Genomic DNA, 20486 nt, shown 5'->3' with positions numbered 1-20486 from the left:
AGTCAAGATGTTTGATTCTCGATTGGCAGTCAGGATGTTTGATTCTCAATTGGCCGAAGTCTGGATGTGTGATTCCTGAAGGAAGACTGGGATGTTTGATTCTCGAAGTCTGGATGTGAGATCCCAGAAGGAAGATCGGGTTGTTCGATTCCTAATGGATTCACTCGACACTGGGGTAAGTGAAGATAACTTACTGGAGGAGAGTGACTAAGTGAGGACGCGCCCTAATTGAGGGGGCAGTAGACGTTAGTCCAATTTAGGTCAATTTCGGAAACCTAGATTGAGACCCTGACCAGATCCTGGTCTAAATGATAGGGTCTAAGTCATAAATTAATTATATTATTATTATGCTAAATTTCTTTTGTAGGTTAAATATTATCGTGTTGGATTAACCTAACTTACAGGATAAAAGAAGCAAAAAGGCCTTGGGTGAACAGTACCTGATGCACCTTCAAGCATTGGAAGGCGCATTCACACTGTTCATGCAAGGCGCCTTCAGTGCTATAGAAGGCGCTTTCTAAGAGATAAAATTTAGACTTCATCACAAATAAAGATCAACGAGTTCGGGATCAGATTTTACACTCTAGAGGCACCTTCAAGGCTATGGAAAGCGCCTTCCACACCCTATAAAAGACTGTATCGACCAACCATTCAATATCAACTTCTATACGACCTCCTACACGTCCGATTAGCCTTCCCACTGCTCTAACTTTCTACTAATGCTTTGCTACGACCCTATTATGCCCGACTACTGTCGAGAAGCTGTCCAAATACCAAGTTCGAGCCGATTGTCTACAAAAGTGTTTGGTAACAAAAGTTAATTACTGTACGTAATTTCTATAAATAGAAAGTGCAGTCTGTTACACTCTTCCGATTCTTGTTTACTCGATCCCCTCTTCCAGCGATTTTGGAAGAGGCTTTTAGTAAATTATCCATTGATAGGTTTGAGGAACCTGGGTCTTGGAGTAGGAGTCGCCAAAAGCTCCTAACTTAGTAAAATCGCTTGCGTTCATGTTTTTTTACTTTTACTCACTTTTTCTTTTCTGTTCTTATTTCCACTGCATGTATTTTGTTTTCAACTTAGAAAAAGAAAAAGTTTTTTTTTAAAACCACATGATTCACCCCTCTCATGTGCATCTCGATCTAATAAGAACAACCTTAGGTCACTGATCCAACTAAGAAACTGGAAAGATTTCCAAGTTGAGATCAAGACAGTTTTACTATCAATTACTAATCATGCATATTACTACTCATGTAGCATATGCTATCAATGTGCTAACTTTATTTTACAGGAGTATTTATTTTAACTCTATTTTGTAGGAGCGAACAGCATGATCAGTCGACCGAACCAGGTTGTACATGTTGGGAACTTGACGTCCGCTAGAGGGGGGTGAATAGCATCTCACCCAAAACATCGCTTCCTACAATTGTTAGTACATAGCGGAATACAAAACAAACTACAAATAGAAATATAAACCCAATGACATGTTGATTTAACGTGGTTTAGAGATAAAGCTCCTACTTCATGACTGTCCGTAAGGTGGACGATCTTGATCCATCGGTGGAGAAACCTCACCATAACTCACACAAGCACGCTTGGGATGCTAAGGCACTTGGAAGACTACTAATAAGGGTTAACCACCTCTATTTCATCAACTTTACCCAAGAATCCCAATTTCTATTAAATAGAGCTCAGGAAAAAACACCAAGCTATTTTCTCACCACCAATCGACTGATAAAAATACCAGTCAATTAGTTCTAAGTGGAATTCGACCGTTATAGGCCAATGACTCGATACCAGTTGACTGATAAAAGTATCAGTCGACTACTCCTCATGGGTTGAGCGAACAGAGGCATTTTGTTCGCTATCAGTTGACTGATAAAAACACCAGTTGACTACTATAGTAATTGCTATAGTAAAACCCTAAACCTAGGATTTTACCCTGAGACCTAGCCTGTACAACCTAGACCTAGCCTTCTAGTCTCCTCCATCAGCCCCGCGTCCCTCAGATGCCTCCCAATCCTTCACGCCTTTCTTTCTGGAGCTTCCATCGACCTTGTCATTATTGTTGGGTCTTCCTTTGCCAAGAGGCCTCCCCTCCGGGACTTCATCCATTGCCAAGTCACACTTAGACTTACGTTGCCAAGACTACATGCTTGGACTTACACCGCCAAGACTCACCCTTAGACTTTCCTCCTTTGCCAAGATCACACTTGGACTCTCCTTGTTATACCTGTATCCTGCACACTCATAATGCATATCAAATACAATAATAAACCTAACTTGAACCTTTGCCCAAACATCAAAACCTAACATACCTAGATTACTCCAATAATGCAAACCAGAGATCAGTCCAAAGTAAAGTCTAGTAAAGTGACTGATCGGTCGATCGAACCAGCAGATCAGTGACCGAACAAAGGTAACATGGAAGAGATCAAATCGAGCCAAAGAAAACATGGAAGCCAGGCTGATTGGTCGACCGAATCTAGGGATCAGTCAAGCAAACACAAGGATCGGTCGACTGAACAATTAATGCATTAATAGAGAATTATGACAAATCTCAACAAATAGGGAAACTGCTCTGTTCGGTCTATCGAACAAGGTGATTGGTCAATCGATCAATAAATGCTCATAATTATGAGAAGATTGGATCTTAGCAAAGAAGGAAAGAAAGGGGTCTAGTCGATTGATAGGAGGATCAGTTGATTGAAAGAATCATTCGATCGAACAACTTTTCGGTCGACCAAACAAGGCTTATATAAGGGGAGCTCGACGTTTGAGGCAAGGCAATCAACTTTCAGTTCATCTCTATGTAAAACTATTATTCGTGCTCTTACTCTGCGCTTCATCTTCACAAGCAAACTATTCCATCAAGAAGTGCCAACAAAGCTTCATCTTCTACCTATTGTCGATATAATTTTAGTTAAGCTTGCATTGTTTTTTTTTCTAAAAGATAGTAGAGTGTTACTATGTTTTCATTTGTACAAATTGTTTCTTTCCGAAGGTTTCCAAAATAAGAGTTATAGTGAATTATCCATTAGTGTAATCAAGGATCACGGGTCTTGGAGTAGGAGTCGACATAAGCTCCGAACTAAGTAACTGAATGAGTCTTATTATTCTGCTGCACTCTTATTGATTTTACAATACAAAAGAAAAAGTTTTAATGAGAGATATTCACCCCCCCCCCTTTATTGCCTCTTTTCGACCCATCAATTGGTATCAGAGCAGGTCACTCTGAATTTACTTAATAGTTTTTTGAGCAGTTTTAAAAAACTTTTTTAGTCTTTAAAAAGATTTTCTTTAGCTATACATTTATTTATTTTTATCTCGCACTACTAATCCAAAAATGAGAGTCTTGAAAATTTTTCTTCTATTAATTCTGTGATTGCAAGAATATCAAACTCCTACCAAAAGGGCTATATAGCACTATTCGTCCCCCACTATTCAAAGGGGAAAACTTCAGCTACTGGAAAAATATAATGGAGTGCTAACTCAAGTCCAACATCGAGCTTTGGTTCACCATACTTAAAGGATACACACCTCCAATGGAAGACAGAAAGCTATTAGAACAAAAAAACTAGATTCCTCCAATAATCAAGAAGGCACAACTGAATTACAAGGTGATTAACACCATCCAGTGTGGGTTGACTATGGAGGAACTGAACTGAGTCGGGCCCTACGACAACGCAAAAGAACTTTGGGATCACCCGGTAAAACTACATGAGGGAACACATGAATCAAAGGTAAATAAAAGAGATCTTTTATTAAATAATTTATTTAACATTAAAATGTTTTCCGAAGAAACGACCACCCAACTGCACACGGAACTCAAAGATATCCTCAACAACCTCCATTTGATTGGACACCACTTGGAGAACCGCGACACAATAAGGTACGCACTAACGCCTTCCGACGGAATACTTTGTGGGCATAGATAATAGATGCTTACAAAGTTTCAATGGATCTTTCAATTCTTAAGTTAGACGAATTATTTTGTGAACTAGAATTACATGAGCAGTTTAACTTGAGTCAAGCCATGAAAGGAAATGCCCTATATGCAGGACCAAGCAAGGAGACCAAAATAAAGAATCAATCAGAAATTGAGTCCAACTCGGACTTAACAAACAAAGAAGAATTGGTTAATATAGTCTGAAGACTGCTGACAAGAAAGAAATTCAAGAGGAGCACCAAGAAGGTAATGGTCAGCTAAACTTAAAATAAATCAGAAATGATTTGTTAGGATGCAACAAGAAGGGGCATTTTAAACACGGATGCCCAAACTGGAAGGAAGAAAAGCCTAAGTTGACAAGAAGGAAGAAAGCTCTCCAAGCAAAGTGGGACGAGTCATCTTCTGAGGAATCTGATGTGGAAGAACCGAAGCACTTGAGTCATCTTGCCTTATGGCAAGAAATAAAAACTCTGATTCCAAAGAAGAGTATGAATCCGAGACCGACACTGGGTCTGAGAAAAGCCACAGATCTATATCCATTTTCAAAGGTCCCAATATGGTCTTTTTATTCCAAGTCAAATTTACTTAAAGTAGTAAAATATTTATTTAAAAAATTGACAAAGTTCGAGGAATAAAATAACTTACTACTTAAGGAAATTGACCACCTTAAGGAGCAAGTTAGTTTTGTTGGTGCAGGTTGCACTAACGGTCGAACTCAAGTTTTGATGAATGACAAGTTAGGTTTGTTATGCTCTAATGATGTAACTAAGTGTGTAGGAGAAGTCCAGATAGGTCAACGGGCTGACCGAATATCTGGTAAGAAATCCCACTAGGTCGACAGGTTGACCGGATAATCGATACGAAGTCCAGATAGGTCGACAGGTTGATCGGATATCTGGTACGAAGTCTAGCTAGGTCGACGGATGATAAGTAGCATTTTTATGTGATATTTTAGCTCTCATACTTAGCATTTTTATCCTCTCATTCATTTAAATCTTGCTTTATATCATGAGTTAGGATATATTTATGAGCTTATTACAATCTCTCCCTAATTTTGGCATTATTTCATGATTTTTGTTAGGAATTAAAGAGGATTCATAGACATGAGTTGAGTCAAATTAATTGGAACCAAAGCTAGGGTTGAGCATGAGTTAATTTGAAGAATTTGGATCATTTCATTCCAAGAGGGAAGAACCCAATTCAACTCTTAAAGCCCAATCTTGAAGCCCAATTTCATAACCCATTTCCCTTCTTTTATTGGATTCGGATCGCTTTCCTTAACCAACCCCGAAACCCATTAAGAAACTTACCCCTTTTCACTCACGCATACGGTACTGTGGAGATGATCTCTATTCGCGACACTCCTCTCCTCGCGTGGCTAGGGCACATGACAACTCCCACCGCCGATGCCTCTCTTCATCCTTTCTTTTCCCCACCAGCCGGCGGCTCTTCCCTTACCTTTACTGCCACCGGCCGACCATCCACAGCCCACCACTTCCTCTTCTTGATTCCAGCGGCGACAGCAGCAGCTTTCTCAGGGAGTGGCAAGCTTTAACAACGAGTTCTGACCAACTCCACCTCATCGGAGGGGTTCTCTGATGTGACCTCCATCTTTTGACAAACTTCTAAAGTTCCTCCACTTGGGGTTCAGGTGGCAGAGTAGAGAGAGGTCCGGCAGTCCATCACAGTCCGATCAACTTCCATCCGAGGGGGCTCTTCGGTGGAAGATCCGTTCACCATCATCGTGTTGAAGCGTGCAGCATTCCGACAGTGAGCTACTGTCCACCGACTTCGGGGGTTCCGGAGTCGGGCCCTTGTGTGACGGCGAGGGTAGTCGTTAGTACTTGAAGTTAAAGTGTGGATTATGGTTGGATTAGCTTAGTTTTATTCATGTTAATGTTTATTAATTTTGTCAATTTACTTGTGTTGATGCTTTTGATTGAATGCTTGTATCAAACTTGATTCCCCATGTTTAAATTGCACATATTATGATTAATTAGTTTTATGCACGCAACATGTTCGATCAATTGCTTCAGCCAATAATTAGGTTTAATTTGATGTATTTTAGTTTGTTAAATTCTTGCTTTGTCTTGTTCTTTCAATTTTGTTATGTTCTAGTTTTGATTGAATGTAATTAGGTTAGGTTAGATTAGATTTCTTTAATGCTTTAGGGTTCGTTAAATGCTTACTTTATTTCATGTTGCTCTGTTATTTTCTGCAATTATAGTTAGGTTAGATTTAGATTTATTACTTGCATTGTCTTTCATTTATTAGATTATGTTTCATTTAATATTTTGCTATTTCCTTCTTTAGTTTAATTGTGTTGATAGTTAAACCATAACGTAAAGTGACAATGCGTTGTGGATTAATTGTTGACACTTAGTTAGATTTCACTCTAGCACTAGATTAGTTTCCTACTTGCTTTTCTTTTCATTTGTTAGATTTAGAATTAAAATCCAAAACCCCCATTTTCATATTAAAAATCCTAAAAATAGGAATAACATACGATCCTAAGTTTATCACTTACCGTTACATTCGTTGGCGGACGACCCAAGTCATTTCTATGCTACATTAGCGTAGGAGGGGTTTGATACTTCATTGTTTGATTTCCATTTCACGATAAAATTGGGTCATAATCAACGTGTCGAATGGATAGCTGGCACGAAGTGTAGCTAGGTCAACGGGTCGATTGGATAGCTGGCACGAAGCCTAGACAGGTCGACGGGCTGACCGGATATCTGGTAAAATGGTAAGTTAAGGTAAGTCACTGGAGGGGAGTGACTTGGTGAGGACGCACTCCCCGTTTGAGGGAACAATAGGCGTCGATCCAACTTAGATCCATTTCAGAAATCTAAGTTGAGATCTTGACTAAATTCTGGTCTCGAGGAGATAGAATCTAATTACTACTCTGTTTTTATAAATTGTGCTAACTTTTGTTTTACAAGGTAGTATAATATTTATTGCCTCGAACTAATCTTTTCCTTGCAGGAAAAATCTTTCCTGGAAAAAGGGGTCCGGGCGCCCGGAACTGGTCTGAGCGCTCGAAATGCAAAACTCTATCTCGTCGCAAACTTGGAGCGCGCTGATTGGCTGGGTCGATGTCACGGTCCAAGCACCCGGAAGGAATTCGGGTGCCCGGAATTGCTTATATAAGCAGTCTTCCACCAAGAGCCAAACACAACTTCTTCTACGATTGCTCTCTTGTGCGCTACTCCAAAGACGCTCCTGCGAGGCTGTGAAGCTCCTCCGACAACCTGTGAATCAGTTTTATTTTCCTTGTTGTCGGTATTCTTTATAATTATTGTACCAAAATTGTGTAATACTTTTACGAATTATTAGTGATTGCCCAATGAAAGTACTCTCACGTGCAGGCTTTGGAGTACGAGTCGACGAAGACTTCGAACCAAGTAAAATTGATTTGTTACTGTTGCTTCAATTTTTCTGTTTCCGCTGCTTACTCGATTAAGTTTTAACGATTTCTATTCACCCCCCTATAGCGAACTTTACGATCCAACAAGTGGTATCAGAGCAAGTACCACTCTGATTTAATGCAACCACCAATCAAGCCAAAGGGGGTGTTTTTTTTCTTTTCGATTTTAAGTTTTTTGACATAATCCAAATTGGTATAATTACCTCTTTGGAAAATTCTTTTTTCATAGAAAAATAAACTGAACTGGTGCAACACCAATTTAGTCTTAAATTTTTTCTTTTTCTCCCACACAGCTAAATCCAAGACCAAGTCTTAGATCCTCTTCCTTGTTTCTTTGTGTGCAAGAGTTATGGCCCAAATCGAGGGATTCAGCACTGCCCACCCTCCTCTCTTCAATGGAAATGACTTCTGATACTAGAAGAAGCGAATGAAGGTCTATCTAAAGACCGAATTCGACCAGTGGTTCAGCATCACTAGAGACTATAAGGCTCCCGTCGACAACTTTGGAAATCCAATGGACCCGGAATAGTGGAATTCAGAGATAAAGAAGAAAGCCCAAATAAACTTCAAAGCTCTCAACACCCTCCAGTGCAGGCTAATGAAATCATAATTCTAGATTCGGCAGTCAGTGGTATAAAAATCATATGAAATTTATCTTTGATCCGAAAAGAGTTTCGTAAATTGGTAATGAAAGCTAACTAAATTTCCTACATTTAAATAGAAGATACTGAAGTGAAATTCATTCACCTACTAACGCTAATTTACACCACAATAGAACCAAAAGCAATAGGGTAATGACATAATTCCAGATTCATCAGTCAGTGGTATAAAAATCATATGAAATTCATCTTTGATCTGATCAGGGTTCTGTAAATTGGTAATGAAAGCTAACTAAATTTCCTACATTTCAACAGAAGACACCAAAATAAAATTCATTCACCCATTGAGGCTAATTTACACCACAACAAAACCAAACCTAACAAACTATAAAATCCGAAACTTCACAAGACATAGAAGATAAATAAAACAATAACATGGTTGAGAGCATGCCTTTAAATCTTAGCTACCAACCCCTCCTTTAGTTGTCTTCTCTTGGAGCTCTAGAACCGATGGAGTTGGGTGAGGTGAGGGCCGGTGGAAACAAGAAGACAAGGCAAAGTTCTAGGTAAGGGTTTAAATAAAAGAGGGAACTTAGGATTTGGTCTCAATTTCTAATTCCTACCAATTTTATAAATGCTAAGTCCTATATATTATTTTTATACAACTTAATACTAAGTCTAAATAGAAACTTATATTCATGGTTATATAATTCCATATATATTTTACTTAGTTATATAAATTTTATTTATGATATATATAATTTATAATACTATAGTTTCTTAATTAATTTATATGCACTATATATTTTTACACGTTCTATATCTTATATTTTCCTTATTTAATTTTATTTATGCTATATATCTTACGTTGTATAAATTTGTATATACATACAAAGTTTTATCCCTTTATAAATTGTAAGTCCTATAATTCCTATATACAAAGTTTTATCCATTTATAATTCACAAATTATAGTTTCTTAATTATTATATATATGTTACATTAAATTTATACTCTATAATTTGTGTTATATATATAATATATATAATATATATTATTTATATTTCATTTCCAAATTGATTAGATGGATAATTTATCCACATAAATTATATAAATAGTCTTTATATATTTGTATTTTTCTATTTTCTTGATATAATTAACTAATCCAAATTTTCTAATTGTAGGCTAACTTAATTAATTAAATATATTTATATAAATAAATTCTTAATTAAATCAAGTGAACAATTACAATTACCTCAATAAATATCTTTAATTAAATAAATTCAAAATCTAATTAAATTGTAATTAATCTAATAAATCTCCTTAATTAAATAAATCCATATTCTAATTAAATTGTAATTTAATCCAATAAATCTCCTCAATTAAATAAGTAGTTCGAACATTACATTAAACCTAACTTAATCAACAAAAATATAATTCAAATTAATCAAACTTAACTTAAACATAATCAAACTTAAACCAAATAATAAATAATTTTAAATTTTAAATTTTTAATTTTTAAATTTTAATTATTTTTAAATGTTAAATATTTTTTAAATCATAATTAATTTTCAAATTTCAAACTTTAAAATCTTAATCATTTTCAAATGTTAACTAATTTCAAACTTTTAATTATTTTTCAAATATTAATTAATTTTTAAATATTAATTAATTTTCAAATTTAAACTTAAATATTCAATCTTAAATCTTTTTTTTTTAATTTAAATTTAAATTTAAATTTTTAATCTTAAATTTAAAATTTAAATATTTTTCAAAGTCGGAAATAATATTCTCAAACTTAAAATCAACTTAAAAATTAACTTAACTATATCTCACACAAACTCATAAGCTGAATATGTTTAATAATATAGAATGGATAAGATGGAAAATGAGGAAAATAGATAATTACTTCCATACTTTTATACTTAAGTTTTTCATGCTTGAACTCTAAGATCATAGTCATTAATCATGACATTAATTGACTTATTTAAGGTCACTATCCCCTACAATTTACTTAAACTTTTTAAGAGAGGGAGATATAGGGAGTTAATATTTTTTTTAAGTTTTCTTTTTGAGCAAAATTTCAAAAGATTTATAAGTTAAAATTTTTCAAATTCAATTATTCTTCAAAATTTTAAGAGAAATTATTTTTTAAAGCTATGTTTTTAACTAAGTTTTTTTTTACAAGAAAATTATTTTCAAAGCTAAGTATTTTTCAAAGAAACCATTTTCAAAAGCTAAGTATTTTTCAAAGAAACCATTTTCAAAAGCTAAGTATTTAGCTAATTTTTTAAAAAAATCTTTTCAAAGCTAATTATTTAGCTAAGTATTTTTCAAAAAAAATATTTTCAAAACTAAATATTTAGCTGAGTTTTTTAAGAATTTTTTTTAAGCTAAGTATTTAGCTAAGATTTTTTCTAAGCTAAACATATTTTTTTTAAAAAAAAGAGAAAAGTGTTTACTTTCAGGGGAGCTTAAAAGAAAACGATTAAAAAGTTAACTTTTCAAAATTAAAGTTTTTTTACAATTTTTTCTCTACTTAATAATTTTTTATATATGTCAAAGGGGGAGAAAGATATTAAAAATAAAGTCAAAAAGCTTTATTTTAAGAAAAAGTAAAATACTTAAGAGGGAGTGAGTAATATTTTTGCCATATTTTTGCCTTGTTTAATGTTTTACTATTTTGTATATTTTTACTTAACTTTTGAACTAGGTTGCCATAATAAAAAAAGGAGAGATTGTTGGTGTCGGGAGCACCAGACGATCGAATTAGTGTTTTGATAATGGCGAAGGGGTTTAAAGTTAAGCTATTTTGTGATCTAACAAGTGTGACTAAGTGTGCAGTGTTGAGGTTGCAAGGTTGCAAACATAGTCCCATATTGAAAACACATGAGAAAGATCATGGGTTTATAAGAGAAAAAATATCTCCATTGGCACGAGGCCTTTTGGGGAGAGCCTAAGAGCAAAGCCATCAGGGTCTAGGCCTAAAGTGGGCAATATCATGCTATTGTGGAGATATCTAAATTCTTTTCGATCCTGGGGACTCCTATGTTCGGATCAAGAGGACTAGACACCAGAGGTCGGGTGGACCGAGGGGTAGGAAGACCTGGTGGGTCGAGGATCGGACGTGGTAAGCCAGACACCAGAGGTCGGGTAGACCGAGGGGCAAGAAGACCTGGTGGGTCGAGGATCGGACATGGTAAGCCTATGGTCCTTTGTTTGAGGGGGGGATTGTTGGGGTTGCAAGGTTACAAACATAGTCCCATATTGGAAATACATGGGAAAGATCATGAGTTTATAAGAGAAAAAATATCTCCATTGGCATGAGGCCTTTTGGGGAGAGCCCAAGAGCAAAGCCATCAGGGTCTAGGCCTAAGGCCTTTTGGGGAGAGCCCAAGAGCAAAGCCATCAGGGTCTAGGCCTAAAGTGGACAATATCATGCTATTGTGGAGATATCTAAATTTTTTTCGATCCAACATGCAGGAAAGTCATAAATGATCTTAGGCAAAGGAAAGTTCTAGCGGCGGTTAGGCAGGTGGAAAGTCTTAGCTGCGGTTAGGCAACAAATTCCTGGTCCGGGGGACTGGGCAAAATCTTAGCGGGTCGAGGACTTTGGGTGAAATCCTAGAGTCGAGGACTCTAGGTGAAAATCCTGGGGGTCGTGGACACCAAGTGGAAGACTGGACGAGTAGTGGATCAGACGTTCAGCATGAAGTCCTGAAGTCTCATACGCGGAGTAAAAGTCTAAACAGTCTGGAGGACCGATCTGGTAAAAAGTAATTTCTCTTGAGAGGAGTAGGTGATGATGCGTTCCTCGAAGAGAGAATAGTAGGCGTCATTCCAATCTAGAGTTTCAGCGAAACTGAAAGTCAGGACCGGGCAGTCCAAAAGTTGTCAAATCTTATCATTCTTTACATGTTATTCGCTCAAACTAATCTGATTTTGCAGGAAAACAAAATCATGAAAATGGTGGTTCGGGCACTCGAAGCTGCTCCGGCGCCCGAACTAGCTTCAAACGGAGCAGGGTGCCTGGCCAAGCGCCCTCGCAGTCTGGGCACCCAAAGTTGCTCTGGGCACCCAAAGTTGCTCCAGGCGTCCGGACGGCCAAAAATCAATCGTCACAACGAGCTAGAGAAAGATGATTGGCAGACCTACGTCACGGTCCAAGAGCCCTGGGGTGGTCCGGGCACCTGGAGATGGATAATTTTTGCAGATCGAGTTTTAACGAGAACACGCCATGTCAACCCTGTGGAGGCACCCGAGGGAGGAGGGTCCAGATGCCCGGAATGGACTATAAAAGAAGGATTCGGCCAGCACTTCAAGAATAACATTTCGAACAACTTCCGCTTCTGCATATTGCTTAGAAAACACCTCCTCAACGCCCGAAAGCCGCTCTGACGACGACTACGCTTAAGATTTGATTCTCCAAATCATTAGTATTATTGTTATTCAAATTACTTGTACTAAAGTTGTAATTATTCTTATAATCATTGAATTGATTAGTATTTGTCCATCGAAAGCACTCTCACATGCGGACCTTAAAGTAAGAATCACCACAAGCTTCAAACTAAGTAACTCTTGGTATATTAGCATTTTCTCTTTCTTTTTGTCTTTATTTCGCTATCATTTTACCCGATTAATTTTAAACGAATGTTAAAAAATCACGAGCGTTATTTACCCCTCTTTTAACGTGTCACAATCCTATACTAATCACCCCTAGATTCATTCTCAACTTACGTTCCTCCCATGGAATGATAAATACTTTTGGATTTATCTTAACCGGCGAAAAATTTTCATGAGATTAATCCGCCCAAAGATCTAAATACCTCGTGCTAGCTAAAACAAATTAAGGACTAAATAACAAAAAAATTTCATTCTCCTAAAGTCTACCTCCTTTAAAAAATACTTTAGAGCATATAACCCTAAACAACTTTTAAATTATTATCATGTCACCCCCAACATATAATATTATAACATGGTAAATATATCACATAATGACACTGTTAATGAGTAGGGATAAAATGTTTAATATTATAAGGATGCAAACTTACAAAAGATATGAAAATTTCCCATGTTCAAAATTAAATGGACACACTGACTACAAGCGTGAAATAAACATTTATATCATAAGAAACATTTTATTAAAACACACGCTCCAATGGAAATAAATGCCTATACAACATTAATTTACAGAATAAATAAATTACATGGTAAGACACCCTATAATTATAAGGGTTTTCAGGACAAGGAATATGTACGATGCATCTGTTTCTGTACACTATATGAACACAAACGTATATTATACAAAAAGAAAAAAAAATGATGTTATTTGCAAAAAAACAGAATCTAAAAACCATGATTGATTTTTTTTAGTTTGACTTTGGCATTGTCAGTTAGATGGATTTGAAATCTAAGAGCTTATTCAAAAATATTACTTCTGCTAGGGTCAGCTTGATCTAATTGTGGCGTTGCAGAAGCAAGTGGGTTGAAAGCCTTGATCAAAATACCCAGTGCAAAAGAGCATGCTGCTCGGACAACTGCATCCCTCGACTTACTCATCTTGTTCACTAATGCCGGAAAGACCTGGTAGAAAAGGATGTCATTCAGTATCTTTAACACAATCAACTACGATGACTTAGTTGGAATCCCTTCACTAAACCTGTGAACAGTATGGAGCCAATAAACGCTGATCTTCGGCAAGCGACAGCAAGCAACTGGAGAAGTACACTGCATTTGCTTGTATCACTGGCCAAGGCGAATCAAATGCCTGCACACCGAAATTATACAATCAGGAATGTTCAATTGAAGCAAATGCGCAAAGGTTTTCTCACACTAATACCTGGATCAATGATGCCAAATAACTAGCAACTCTTGGAGACAGGAACTGATTCGCATGCCTCGACAAATCTCTTATGAAATCCTCATAATCACTTCTGTGGCATGAAAGGAATAGGCTTGCATATTATTGCAACCTTTCACTCAAAAATCAGAAACAATATATTACCTCCTATCAGAACTGAAAACTTGTTTGTGGAAAAGGTTAGAGAAGCCATCAACTTCGATCAATGGTGCAAGTTGTCGAAGGGTAATCTAGGCAGGTTAAGAAAAAGGATACAGTCAACTGATTCCTAAATAAAAAAATAATCATGAAATAGAAAACGTTGTACAATTCATACTCTGCATGCTTGACGAACATTGAGATCATCATCATGAAGATGGAGAATGAGGCGAGGGATGGTGGCATGAACCTGAACAAGAACAAAACAATGAGACAATTGAACTGCAACAGCTCGCAAAAGAATACCAAAGAGCAGATCTCCTGATTAAAGTGCTCAAGTAACATTTGGTAGTAATTGAATGCACGAAACTGAAGTTGGAAAGCATTTCCAAACAAAACAAGAAGCAGTAGAACATATGTAGTATAAAAAATTAGGAAAATACAAAAAAATTTCCTAGTGGAAAACCTAAAATTATCGCAAATGAATCTGGAAACAACTCCAAACAGACCTCTTAATTAATTTAATTAAACATGGGAAAGTTTGCTACTCAGTATGTGATTTTATTTCCTTAATTCTTCAAATTACTGAGCCAGATTACTGATCAAATTTAAAAGTCATGGTATTTGTGACAACAACAGTTGAAAACAGTCCTCTAACCAGCACATGCTTCGCTAGAAGAAATTGTTTGTTGGTAGGTTTATGATAGATAAAACAAATTTTTCTGCATTAATTTATATCTAATGAGCATAAAGAAACACACAAACTGCATCCAATTTGCAGAATATAGGACTTCTCTGATATTTAGGAATGCAGACAGATACCAAATTAAAACTTTTTTGTTTTATTACAAAATGCATAATACATGAATCAAACTATAAATAAAACTCTTGTTTCAATAATATCATATTCAAGAATTTTTTCAACGAGTTATCTTTTGAAGAATCTCACTAGCATTAATGATATAACTTGCAAGGAACCAAGTCACTGCCTCTATTTGATTACCAATAATCCCATACATAAACATTTATCTGCAAATACTTCCATCCTTGTCATCAATAAAAGAGAATATTTGCAACTTATCCACTGCCGTGATATTTTTTAACTGTAAATGTAAGGGTGAAAAGAGATTACATAAAAAAGACAAGTACTTTATTTCACGTTTGTCAATTTGATCTGTTTAGGAACTGTAAAATTTATTATTGAGATTCCTATATTGGAACAGATAATAGTCAAATCAAAAGAAAATTGACATAACATATACCCAACAAGGATGTGAACTGTGGTGATTATTTCAAAAGTTGCAGTGTTGCTAAAAATCATATTGGAAGATATCAAATAATGTTTACAATTGATGATAGCATAAAGTACCTGCTCAAGAAAAGCCTGGTGCTGAGACCCCTTTGCATACTTGCTCAATGCTCCATAAGCAGCAAAAGCCTTCGAACGCATTTTTTCATTCATGCAGATCTAATCAGGAAAAGCAAATACTGTGAGGACAAGCTTTATCAGTGGTGCCAGAAACAAAGTTTCTGCCCGTTTATATACATATGATAATGATTATTGGCATGCCATTGTGCTTTCTAGCAGTAGAATAGTGTAGCAGTTGGATAGGGTCAATATGACCAACTACCCAACTAGGCAGCAATAGTTATGTACATACCAAGGTAAATTGTTTAAAGACAGTGTATAATTTGAAGATAGAAAATACTATATTGCATTCATGAGAACCATTACAAGGCTTATATAGAACTAGACACAAGTTTAAACCAAAAAATCAATGTGGGACTAGACCCACTACACCAATAACCTCATTAGTACTAATATTCTTAAAATGCCCCTCAAGCTGAAGCAGAAATACTATGTCCAGCTCCTTCATCTCCTTCATCTAGTGGCACACTGGCAAGAGCAGGCGCGGCTCACTCTGTGTGATGTGCAGCGCATAGACTAAGATGCAGAAAACAAGAAGCCCGAGTACCAAGAGAATATGAAGGAGGCCAGTAGGGGACCTGGAGCATGCAGTGCAACCGGTAGGAGATGAGAGATGGCTTGGATGAGGGGAGGCCATTGGTGGCAGTAGCCCTAACCTCCCTTAAGGGGATACCCTCTTGAGAAAACTTTAACCTAAGGGGTTATCTGATACAATGTAGAATTTGTGGATAGAATATTATATATTGCATTCAAATGAGACAATCATTGCAAAAGTATATATAGGATTAAGGACACAACTATAAACCTAAAAAAAACAAAGTAGGACTAAACCCGCTACACAAACAATCCTATTAATAATGATAATCTCAACAATTATGTCTAAGACAAAAAGATCTAAAAAGATTAGTATTTGTTAGTGCCACTGATAAAATAATCTTTGTTCACTGTACCACGACAATCCAATGATGGAAGGATAAATCCTTTACATAAATTTGGTTGCTCATACTTACAACTAATTTGGTGCATCTGAAAATTAAAAAATTTCTAATCAAGGAGGCACCTGTAGATTGCGCAGACGCACAGACAGATTTAGTAAAATAGGATCTACAGCATCTTCAGGCGCTGTGCTGAGAACCTACAGTCCAAGTTTATTGATGTAAATGAAAACAAAAAGACTTCAAAAATGATTGAAAAGTTAAATTCCCTAAATATGTAGTATCCTACACTAAGCAAGCATTGCACTGCAGTTAATTGAACTGATTCATCAGGGTCTTCAAGTAAAGCTACAATAACTCCAAGAACTTGAGCAATATAGTTAAGCACGTGATTCGCTGGTATCTGCAACAAGGAAAAGCAATGCAAATCAGGTGGTAATTACCAGCCCTAGTTGTTTAAAATAAAATTAAGAATTTTCAATAGAAAATAGGTGTATGATACAATCACATGCAAAAATTATTTATTTCAAGAATACATGCAATAAAAGTCATATCACAACAACAATAACACGCCAATGACCAATAAAAATGCCTTTCACTAAGTTATAGAAAATAGGTATATCAAAAACTATCCTCTTAGAATTAGTATAGTGGCAAAAGGAGAATCAACAAACTCAAATCAAAATGGCAACATAAAAATGTAACAACATAAGAAATCATCCAAAAAGTTGAAGCACTAAGAAAATCTATGTTCTTATCCATCCTTCACCATCGAAGCCAAACTATGTTTGAACCGTGAACAAAACTGAATGAAAGTGAAAGTCATAAACCTGAGCTTTATATGAATATATTGAAAGTGTGTGACTATCATGGATAATTGACAGAAGAAAAACAGAGAGGATGAGCCATGATAGAAACTCATGATCATCTTCACTCCTTTATGAAGTTCAAATGAAGTTCAAGATGGACCAACCACTTAATTAGTTTTTGAGCAAAAGTTCTCCTATTACAGGCGATGTATTCGGCACATTTAGATGGTATGCATGATATCCATGAAAACCATCAAATTGTCTCCCGTATATTGGGCAAATTGCATGGTATTATAAAACTTATTAATTCATGATTGAATTAGTCAATTTAGACACTTGATCATGGTGAAGAGAGAATATGTTTATGGGAAAGTGAATACAAAAATCTTGAAAAGTGTGCCAAGTGAAGAGATAGCCAATAGTTAATTTGACCAAGCCAAATTCAGAGAGAGCTTGCTTTGTTTGCTTTCCTTGCTACTTATTATCTTGGCTACTACTTCTAGCAGGGCTCCTGCTCTAAGCGGGAGTATGGTTTGCCCTCCACCACTAATAATGGTAACTATGTAAGAAGGCAAGGTGATGTTTCATGGACTATTTATCTAGTATTCAAGCTATTATTTTTGCATCCTCACTGCAGATCATATAGGCGGATCCATGTTAGGTGCTCATTAACTAGATTTTCGAAGTCTTGTTCTATTGTTAAGCAAGCTTATATCAATTTATGCATGAATCAAGATGATCCAATTGATGAAGATATAGCCTATGATCCAATTGTAGTAGAAAAGATACTCCAATAGAATTTAGGGAAAAAAAGGATAGGGGAAGTAATATATAGAATCTAATGTCTAGAAGCCATTCCTCTATATTTCTAGGAATAATTCTAAACCAAATTCAATTTTAAAAAGGGGGGGAAATCAAAATACCTTAAAAAAATTCAGCCTTCTCACCCCCATACACAAAAAGCATGAATAAAAAATTAAAAAAAATCTCATACTTCTAAAAGCTTTGTCAAATTGCTTCCCATTACATTAACAAACAGAGGGGGTAACTTGCATAGGCATATGGATTTCCACCATGACATCATCGTGACACCATCTCGGCCATTCTCTCACACTTTTCATTTTTCAAAAAGAAGCACATGAAAGCCACTCTCAATGGAGCACTTGCTGTATACTGCAGATGAAAAGGCTTTTTCTCCAATTTTTGCCAACTTTGTACACCATTTTTTACAACCCTTTTCTTCAACAAAAACGGCATCATATTCTCCATTTCTGATTGTCATTCTACTATGTCCAACCCTCAATGCAAGAAAGCAGGTAGCGAGAAGAAAGCCTATATTGTTAGAGCTCGCTATCAACCTTGGCGTGCATCTGAAATTGTGATCTTTGTCAGCAGAGCTGGCAGAGTTGCAATAGTATGAATGACGAAAGAAGATAATGGTAGAAGCCAGTCACAGAGCAAGGAGATAGGTATTCTACCACTTTTGAAAGTCTGGGTGGATTGGAAAAGAATCAAAAGTCTGGGAGGTATTTTGATATTTTCCATAGAAAATTTTGGATGGCTTAAATAGTAGAAGAAAAGAATACAATTCTCAGTTTTAAGGGGTCTGAAGAACTCATAGAAGGTTTGCTCAGTAGGTCTGGTTGGGTGGGAATTGGAGTGAAAGTGCAGAAAAAAGGATATCAAGAGTCACTTAGTTGTGGCTGGATCCACCTTCTGCAAATGCTCCCTGAAATCTGATACTTTTCCATGCACTTGTTCTGAATACCCCTAGGAAACTTCTGCTCAAATTGCTTGCCCATGCTACAAAAGGGTTGTGCACCCTCCATTTGCTAGTTGCCAAAGATGAAAGTCATGCCAACCTTGCTTCTCACAGCAAATGGCTCCTTGTAGAGTCCTATTGTCATGTGCTTGTGCATGGTATTAACTACAGCATAACCTCTGTCCTCGTGGCAAGTTTGAGTTATGCTCTCAAACGATCCACAAGTGAAAGACCAATCTTTTAACGCTAGTATACTTACAAAATTGGTGCTTGGTGGCTCTTGAGCAGCATATACTAAGGTTTACCAGCAGTAGGTAGAGAACTGATATAGTAGGATAGTTATCCAACAAAAGACTAATATCAACTTTTGGAAGATATCTTAAACCATCAAAATAAGTTATAATAAGGAAAACAATGGGATCACACAAGAACTATACATAATTGGGTAAAAAAATTAAATCTGAAATAACCTGAACAAGTCCACACAAACAAAGGCTTCTCACAGTCGGTGATTCATCGGAAACATGCAAGCACATTGCCTCTACAATATGTTCCAACAAAGAAGACAGTCCCTCACTGCATGAACAATTTTTAATTGTTAACCAAATTGCAGCATAGCTAGACACTAATGACTTTGCTCAAAAGGACAAATGTATGAAACAACAAAGTATTAGTGTGAAATAAGATGTGAATTATTTGAAAATAAAATTCTTAGTACTGATGTATGTATTCAAATCTTCAAGTAAAACACAATTATATGACCTAAATGGAGTAAGATACTTGGTATAATTATTGCATTTATGATATGTAAGTTGAATTGCTATTAACGTCAATACTATATCTCGTCTAGTTTATACCTATGCTCATATTATAGTTGTATTCCTATTTAGCATAAATGTTGTACTCCATATTTTATGCTGAGTTATGTGCTAATTTTCAAGGATTTTCTAGATACCTAGTAGAAAATATAGTTATAGTTGTCTCCAAGGGTTAAAAGCTTGTATCATGCTGGAGTTTCAATCTCCAATCATAATGGTATGATTTTGGCGTTGCGTTGAAATTTTGCATGTTTATGTTTGTATCGATAAATTCAAATTAATTATAAAAGAGAAGGTAATCAACAAATACCTATGACGGATAAATTCTGATAAAGCAGAAGCAGCAGCTTCCCTTTGAAATGTTTGATGTCTATTTAATGCTTTGCTCAAGTTCATGCTTATTGGTGAAACCTGACAAACACAATTATTGAAGAAATCATAAAAATGATGTAAATGATTTGAAAATGTAGATTACATGAAATGTATTAACTAATCTTTGCACAGCTGAGAAGAAAAGAACAGGTAAAGGATGCTCATGTATTTGTGCAAGGTAGCATGCAAACATCACAAATAAAATACACAGGTTCACACCCTAACAAAACTTTATAGGTCTACTTTGTCAAAAGAGTACGACTATAGACAAGAATAAGTTAGTAGGCAGATAATAGTTAAGAAAAGAACAACTCAAAAAAGTTGAGGCTGTGTCATGAGGACATTCTATAAACAATCTTAGATAATGTCTTCAATTTTAGCTGAGT

At 35.9% G+C, this 20486-nt stretch overlaps 1 protein-coding gene and 1 long non-coding RNA gene across 2 annotated transcripts in view; one reads left to right on the top strand and one right to left on the bottom strand.

The window, feature by feature from the left end:
- The first annotated feature begins 5289 nt into the window (after positions 1–5289).
- LOC122020323 lies at positions 5290–7300 on the top strand. The gene is made up of 2 exons (XR_006122191.1): positions 5290–5780; positions 6939–7300. It is a non-coding gene; the product is annotated as an uncharacterized LOC122020323 (long non-coding RNA).
- Positions 7301–13138: 5838 nt separating this feature from the next.
- Positions 13139–20486, bottom strand: part of LOC122021219 (protein SHOOT GRAVITROPISM 6-like) — a 67898-nt gene continuing 60550 nt past the window's right edge. Inside the window, exons 42-51 of the mRNA XM_042579304.1 lie at positions 20039–20139; positions 19381–19486; positions 16629–16742; positions 16465–16539; positions 15345–15443; positions 14154–14225; positions 13982–14067; positions 13817–13910; positions 13637–13744; positions 13139–13560 (exon numbers count right to left, since the gene is read on the bottom strand). Of these exons, the coding sequence (XP_042435238.1) occupies positions 13396–13560; positions 13637–13744; positions 13817–13910; positions 13982–14067; positions 14154–14225; positions 15345–15443; positions 16465–16539; positions 16629–16742; positions 19381–19486; positions 20039–20139 (1020 nt within the window). The 3' untranslated portion in view covers positions 13139–13395. The remainder of the gene's footprint in view (positions 13561–13636; positions 13745–13816; positions 13911–13981; positions 14068–14153; positions 14226–15344; positions 15444–16464; positions 16540–16628; positions 16743–19380; positions 19487–20038; positions 20140–20486) is intronic.

Source organism: Zingiber officinale, chromosome 9A (assembly GCF_018446385.1).
Source record: "Zingiber officinale cultivar Zhangliang chromosome 9A, Zo_v1.1, whole genome shotgun sequence".
In the NCBI taxonomy this organism is placed as follows: Eukaryota; Viridiplantae; Streptophyta; class Magnoliopsida; order Zingiberales; family Zingiberaceae; genus Zingiber; species Zingiber officinale.
This window is presented reverse-complemented; position numbering and strand designations above follow the sequence as displayed.